Genomic DNA, 8,310 nt, shown 5'->3' on the forward strand with positions numbered 1-8,310 from the left:
CGGCCATGGATTTCTTTCCCAAAAATGTACTGGCATGATTAAGTCAGTATTGTTCTGTTGATCCTGGGATCAGAACATCTGGGAAACCCAGAATGTCTGACAAAGACACACACACAGTACTGTAAACACACTATCTCCCTTTGCATTTTTTGGTTCGCATTCTCTTATACCTGTGAGACCGGTGAAAATAGAAGAGTGGGTCCCCTGTTCAAGTGCTGATCATTTAATCCCCTCCCTGCTTGGGTTTGAGATCCTTTCTTCCCAATTGTAATCCCAGTGCAGAACTGGAACATCAGAGATTAGTATGTGATTAGACTGTGCCTGTCTCAGTGACCCGAGCTTGCCGACAGATCCAAAGCTTTGTCTGTTCTGGCACACCAGTCAGAATCATTAGGTAATTTACCACTCACAATTAAGTTTCCAGTTTGGTCTGAAACTTTACTTTATACTGAATCAATATTTTTCCAGATATAACGCACAACCTCCACTTAGGAATGTTTGTCCATTGATATTGTATTATACAAACAAATATTTAATAATGCAAACTATTATTGAACCTGGCTCAACTCTTACCACAGCACAATAAAACATAATTGGCAATTAAGTGTATTGGTGAAATGTAGGCAGGTGCACATTCTAGTATAGAGTACCAATACAGTATAATTGTGTCTACTATCTGATGATGCATTTTAGTAAATAGGACATTCTTCAAGAGGGAGCACTGAGATCCATTTATGGGTCATAAGCCAGAGAATCAAGAAGAATAGGAGAATAAGAAGAGCACATTGTCCCATCAACTTCTGTTGAATTGTTGACTTTACACCCCAAACTGTAAATATTGTCAATCAATGAAGGATCAATCGTTGCTTCCGCTGTAGCTAAAAAGGTAATTTTATTTTGTTATGTCATCTCAAATGTAAAGTATTTTGGTTGTGGTCAGGGAAAGGCAGTGAGCCAAACAACCTACGTGTAAGCATACAGTACATACAGCAAAGCAAACATTGTTTTTGGGTGAGTAGCTTTCACTGGAATGGTCGTGGAGTAAACCAAATGAATGAATGTATTATTCCAACTGGACTTTCTGGACCAAATACCAATTTATCACCAACATCTTGTACATGTACCCTCTGAGGGATGAATAATAAAGGTATTCTGACCTGTAATTACATTTGAACCCTTATGCAACCCAATTGTGTTTTGTAATGCAATCCTATTGGTCCGAACACGCTTATTGTCGTAACGACTTAATGTCCAATCTCGAAAATAATCTTGAAACTCATCATTTGATGGATTATAATAATAAATTGTTTTTGTTTCAACCCTTAATTGATCAACTCTGCCTGAATGATGATATATTCAGTTTAAAGTAATTAACATTCCATCCCATATCATGTAAAAGGGATATGGCATATGCCACTGAAAACACACATGTTGCCCCTCCACCCTTCTTATTGATGAGACAGTAAAACGTAAATCGAAAAAGTACAATGGAAAGGAAATGGCTTGTTTGCTGTTTCGATTTCCTTTTAAATTCCTTGCTGCCGTTTTCTTCCGCAGATATTTGATTTAGCAAGAAAAAGATTAAACTTAAAAATGCAACATGCACCCTGTCTCCAAATAACAAGAAAAATGTAACTCGCTATTACAGATATACCCTCAGGATTGTGTTTTTAGGTCGTGTTTTTCCTGGTCTCCCCTCCCCCCTGTTTTCTCTCCTTCCTCTTTGTTTGCTCGATCTGCTTGATCCTCTTCTAGGTGCCTTGTCTCCTCCCAGCGACAGTACCGGCTTTGTGATTGGTCAGCTGAGAGGATAGGAGGAGCTTCCCTGTTGCCCTTGCTGTTTTTCAAGCTCTCGGATCAGCCCTGTCGTCAGTTTCGGTAATAACCAGACTAGGGAAACATACGTCGTTTCGAAAACGTTTTAAGCAGCCTTAAAACGGCATAAATAGCGCTTTATTACACGTACATTCAAGGAGATCATCCAACCAAGCGAAGGAGTTTTATAATTTGTCCTCCGTAAAGGAACAGAAAGGGAATAAGGGATTTTGTCGGTGACCGTGTCCTTCCTGTCCAGCCCTTTGTTTTTTCACGGCTGCGCTTGAGCAGACGACAATAGCGCCCCCGCGCGAGCCAACACAGAAGAGCTCGAGGATAGGGAGCCAGGCGAGAGCTCGAGCCTCCTGCCTCGCGAGCAGCGTGGGGCCCCACAGCTCACTTGTCCGATGCGGAGTGAGAATGAGTCCCGCTCTGGAAGCCCTCATGCAGGCGGACGGGACTCCTTACCCCGGGAAAGGGGTAATGCTTGAGCCCTTCGTGCACCAGGTAGGAGGCCACTCCTGTGTGCTGCGATTTGGGGAACAAACTATATGCAAGCCCCTCATCCCCCGGGAGCACCAGTTCTACAAGAGCCTCCCTCCAGAGATGAGGAAATTCACCCCTCAGTATAAAGGTAAGACCCCCCATCACAAATCTGCAGGAAGTGTCAACCTAAATTATGTTGTTTTGATGCAAAGCTGCTACCTTTTCATATATGCTTTTCAATTCTTGTTCTAACAGTGTGCAATAAATCTTCATTGAAAAAAATATTGCTTTGAAAATATGTATTTGTTCAGATCGTAAGGATTTTATTTAGCTTTGGGTAAAGTCTCATTTAAATTGATTGCTGGTTAAAATAACACGGCGTACACAACACACTGCAATAATTTGTTGTATACCTATAGATAGACCCGTTTCTATTTTCAATTGTAACCCAATGTGACTGGATCAATGACACCACAGCATTTTTTCTAGATGAGGCTTTTATCTCAAACTGGGGGGGGGGGGGTTCAAGTAGCATCCAGGCTGAGGGCCTGGAAAGCAACTAAAGCTCCCTAGTACCTACAAGTGTTTTGCGTCGGTTTTAAGATGGCTTCGGTTACAAGATGATGAATTCCTTCCACAGGGATCAAAAATAAATGGGGCAGATCACTTGAGTATATTTCCACCAACATCATACAAACATGGTCACACTGTGTCTTGCTGTTCTACCAACAGATATAGCCAACTGTATCATTAGTACATGCTATACAGATAAGGGCCTGTATGACGGAGTTGGGGGACACACTGGTTCCTGAATTCAGAATGGATCTCAGAAAAATACCCAGGGAAGAGGAGGAGGGTAAATAGTAGAGGAAAAAAGCTATTCTGACTCCTGGGGCCTCTGACCCTACATTCACACAGTAATAATGGGAAGAGTTTTTGCTTTGGTTTTTTAAAGAACAGTCATTTCTGGTGTTTTATTTTTATAGATATAATCATTAAAAGACAATTTCAGGGACACCTGACATTGGCCTGTTATCATGATGAATTTAACAACAAAACACACTTTAATGAAACATTATAATATTGTAAAATTGTCTGCATCTAGTGTTAATCACTGTGTGAAGGGCTCTGCAATATAAAGACATGAATGTCAGCTTTGAACCTAATGAAACAAGGGTCATTGGTAACGATTTGCTACTCTTTCAAACCAGGGCTATTATATTACGTCCACTGTATAATATCAGACTATTATTTACAATCTTAATAGAGGCACCTATTACACTAATTTATGAGGCCTTTTACTGAAATGACTCATATGTTCCCACACTCACTGAGGTGGTGTGATGACATTGCAGCTCTGGGTGGACGGTGTGAGGACACGCTCCGGGCCTCCTGCAGGATGGTGATGTCAGTCAGTGCGCATGACATTAGCCTGCGGAAGAGATGCGGATGCTGGGTCCTCAGGCCCGCTGTTTAACATGCACACGCACTCGGATGCATTTTTTTGTTTGGTCAGGTTGTTCTAAATCACAATTTATTTTTCTGTTATCGAGGGGCTGTTATTAAATATGACTACAACTTGTGTTGGATGCTGCGGCCGTTTCTGCCACTATCTCTTCTATACCAGTTTCAGCCTCATCACTACTTCCTGTCTGTGGGTTCATCTCTATTAGCCGCTGCAGCTGTGGTTTCTTTTCCAAGTGCGACACTTCCCCCACCCCACACAGAGACTCGCAACACACAGGCCCTTTTTAGGGACCTTTACCAGGGGTGGGGGGGACTACCAGGGGGGCTTTTCTTGGATCGTGTAATAAATAAGTATTGTCACGAATGTGTCTCTTTGATCATTAAGAAAAAATAAATGTTTTTTTTAAACTGTTTCTAAAACTGTGGTTGATATTCACCTCAAAAAATCTGGGGGAAAAATGCAATTGTTCTTGTTCTATTAAAGGCCTGCTTAATAAACTGTGTATCCAGGCCAAATGTCACTGAAAATGAAATGACTGTTTGTAATGGGGTTAAGCACCACTGTTTCTTCTTTAGGTGTTTGATGTATGTTTTTGTATGTGGAAAGTGGGAACTGTACTTCATTTTCTCATGTCATTGCAGACGGCTTGTAACTCTGTTTTATGAGTTATTGTGTGTGTGTGTTTCATGAGGATGTTTAACCATTTTTAAATAAATGTCCTGCTCAGTTTGACACATTTCAGCCTCGTGTGGTATTTGTCTCCTTTCCTTAATCATGAGTCCTTCAAATACTGTTTGTTGTCTTACATTTGTTTCTCTTCATATACAAATTCTCTGTCCGCCTTTCACTTCATATTTATTTCACATCTACAGTTACTTCCATTTACCATTAGTGTTGGTGCATGTGGAAATGTGAACAAGCACATTACTGTTCGAATGTGTCAACATCTTTGCAGAAATGTGTTTTTTAAATGTGGATTCAAACATTTAATGATAAATGATTACTTAGTATTTTACCCATTATTACAAACTATTACCAACATATAACAGAATTTATATTGATATAAAATAGGTCAGTACTAATAACCACTCTGCTGCTTCATCTCACCTTCTCTCAGGTGTAGTGTCGGTCAGTTTTGAAGAGGATGAGGAAGGGAACCTGTGCCTCATCGCCTACCCCCTCCACAGTGAGTCAGGGGATCTGGAAAACAAAGATCCCTCCACAGACTGTGAGCCTAAGAGCAAGATGCTGAAGTTGAGCAAAAAGAAGCAGTCCTCGTTGCTTTTGGAAAATGAAAACTACAGCAAAGACAGAACTCGACACAGCCGTAAAGAAGAAAAGATCATGAGGTGACGATGCTCCCCATACCACCTTAATGTTTAAAAAAAAAACGACTAGACTATTCATGATAAAGTTCTGTAACACTAAACATGTTCCTTTGTTTTCCACTTTGCAGTTATAACCGAGAGGAGGTGCAGCAGCAGCAGCAGCAGCAGAAGGCAGAGGTTCTGTACTTCAGCCTGGAAAAAGGCAACGTGGTGCCACAGATCAAACACAACCCCTGGAGTCTTAAATGCCACCAGCAGCACTTACAGAGGATGAAGGACAATGCAAAACATCGCAACCAATACAGTATCCTTTCATGAATGAACATCTGCTACTGGGTGTCTCCAATGTGCAGTAAAATAGACTGATGAGTCTTTGATGTTAATATAAACTTATATATTCTGAGAGTTTATGGGACTATTGTTGTTATTTGATCCTTGACCCCCTTTAACAGAATTCATTCTATTGGAAAACCTGACGTGGCGCTACACAGTACCATGTGTCTTAGATTTGAAGATGGGAACTCGCCAACATGGGGATGATGCATCAGAGGAGAAGAAAGCCAATCAGATTCGCAAGTGTCAGCAGAGCACATCCGCCTCTATTGGAGTGCGACTTTGTGGCATGCAGGTATGATACAGAAAAAACTCCTTTGCATTGAAGTTGTTTGTATTGGCTACATTTGGATCAGTAGTGCTCATGATTCTGTGTGTCTGCAGGTGTACCAGTCCGACTCAGGCCAGCTGATGTTCATGAATAAGTACCACGGCCGTAAGTTGACCCTTGCAGGCTTCAAAGAGGCGCTCTACCAGTTCTTCCACAACGGGCGCCGCCTGCGGAGAGAGCTGCTGTCCCCGGTGCTGCGCAGACTCCGGGAAATGCAAGCTGCCCTCGAGGCCTGCGAGTCCTACCGCTTCTACTCCAGCTCCCTGCTCATCATCTACGACGGAGACCCTCACAGGACTCCTCCTAGACCTAGACACCGTGGTGGGGAAGAAGGTGACGAGGATGAACCCTCTGATGATGATGAAGAAGAGGAGGTAGATGAGGAGGAGGAGGAAGGGGCTTTTGGCTTCCGTTGTTCCTCCTCAGCCGGGGGCAGTGCTAGTGTGGCGGGAGGGAGCAACAGCAGTCGCTCCTCCCACAGTGCAGGAGAGTCCAGCAGCACCACGGCAGATGTGCGCATGATTGACTTTGCTCACACCACCTGCCGGCACTACGGAGAGGACAGTGTGGTGCATGAAGGCCAGGACAGTGGGTTCATTTTCGGCCTCCAAAACCTGATCACCATCATCTCCCAGCTGGAGGATCACAGTACTGACTGAGGCTGGACTGAAGCCAACATTGTCTTAATTTCAAGCATGGGAAGAGCTCATAGAGCTGAAACCTTGCTACTCTAAGGTGCATTGCCCTTACGCCTACTTGAGGGTCTGACTCCCCTTCTGCTTGGGGGGAACCTCATCTCGGGGACAGGGTAGAGTCTATGCGGCCCTTCCTGCGCTCTCCCTCACCTGCCAGAGGACAGGGCTGCCTGTGCCCTTACTTGCACTTTTCTCTTTCTGGGACTGGTCCTTTTCTTTCATGGTAGGAGAAATGTTGTATGAGGCGGCGGTCTCTAAACAAACACAGGGACTCCTGTAGCATTCTAGGACCCCCCCCCCCTCTCCTCCTCTGGTACAGATGAGTTTCTTTACTGTTAAGTTCTCTCTGAGAGAGAAAGAGCGAGGCAGAGAGAATTAAAGCTTAAGTGTAGTTCTAGGAACCTGACGTGGTGCTTTACCTGTGATATGTCATATGTTTTTTTGTAAGAAGTTTGGACTGCAGGTCCCCCGCAGCACAGCACATTATTAGGGGGAAGTTGACTGTATAAGCTGACCTTGGCTGGCTAGGTCAGCAGCCGTGTGGCAATTGACAACTTAAGCTTCTGAAAAGGACATTACGTGTTTATATTGGTGTCTCTTAAGACTTCTGCAACAAACAAGTGTCTACGGGCACTTGGATTTACACTTTTTGCTGGAAGAACAAGTTTATATAGCTCTAGAAGAAGGGATTTGCCTTTTTTCAACATTTGCTTTCTTCCCTTTAATTTCTTTCCTATAATTTAAAGAACCTTTGAAAAAGTAATATCTTTGTTTTGTCACTGTCTTTGTTTTTGTCTGATTTTCTCCTTCATTCCTGAAACTTTGACGAAACAAAGAGAATATATTGATTTAAAAACACTAGCTACAAAGATTGAATAGAGGCTATTTATTTGAAAGGATTGTTTAAAAACTTAAGAAATGGAAACCGGCTACATTCCATATTACCACTCTATCTGTTATGATACCGACTTTGATTTATTTTGTTATTGCAGGAGCCGATGTGTCTCTTGTATCTGTGTGTTAACAGTGTCTTCAAAAATAAAGGCATTCATTTGTTGTAAAAACTGTCTGTGTTGTGTTTGAATATGCATTCACTGGACAAGAAGTGAAGTGGGGGATGGAAAATGAAATGCGAGTGGGATGCTGACACCAGATCTGGGATCCAGAGAGTTGTAACATAAGTATATGCAAGCTGTGGAAACCATGAGTCAACCTTTTGAGTTGAATACTGTATGGAAAATAGTGACATTTTATCATGAATCCATCATCATTAACCTTACACAGGGTTAGGTTTGTCTGCTGATGCACCACCTTGTCACACACACACTGGAGGAGGGAGTATCGCATAGCAAAACACACATGACATAAGAGCCCAGGGTCATCACACAGTCCAACTGCAAAGAACACTTTAGTAAACCAAAGTGATGCATCGCTCTCACAACACAATGTGTACACTTATTAAAGGTGGGGTATGTAATTTATTTCAGAAACACTTTTTGTTATATTCCATGGAATGATCTTAACATCCCGATAGCAATGAATATGTTAAATGCTTTGACAATAAATACATAAAAAAATGTCAGCTGTGGAAGCCGTAGCGCCTACCTGCCTGTCAGCCTTCCAACTTATCTCGTGCCCTCATTGGTCATGTGTGCGTTCGTGCATAGATATATATAAACACTAGATGACTCACTCACTCAAGGTATTTATATTAAATATTTGCCGGTGTATATATTTTCATTTATTTTATTATATTGTTAATATTTAAAATAAATTATAAAATTAAAATATATTTATATTTTATATATAAAAATCGGTCTCATGTTACCACTCTGTAAGCCAAGAGTTGTTAAT

General features: G+C 42.0%; 1 protein-coding gene across 1 annotated transcript; it reads left to right on the forward strand.

Annotated features, from left to right (window-relative positions):
* The first annotated feature begins 1,845 nt into the window (after positions 1–1,845).
* ip6k2b (inositol hexakisphosphate kinase 2b) lies at positions 1,846–7,521 on the forward strand. Its single transcript, XM_034082726.2, has 5 exons — positions 1,846–2,449; positions 4,887–5,118; positions 5,226–5,401; positions 5,550–5,725; positions 5,815–7,521. The coding sequence occupies exons 1-5, from the start codon at positions 2,236–2,238 to the stop codon at positions 6,418–6,420; spliced, it is 1,404 nt and encodes a 467-aa protein (XP_033938617.1). The 5' UTR covers positions 1,846–2,235; the 3' UTR covers positions 6,421–7,521.
* The last annotated feature ends 789 nt before the right edge of the window (positions 7,522–8,310 follow it).

This window comes from Pseudochaenichthys georgianus, chromosome 5 (assembly GCF_902827115.2).
Source record: "Pseudochaenichthys georgianus chromosome 5, fPseGeo1.2, whole genome shotgun sequence".
Classification (NCBI taxonomy): Eukaryota; Metazoa; Chordata; class Actinopteri; order Perciformes; family Channichthyidae; genus Pseudochaenichthys; species Pseudochaenichthys georgianus.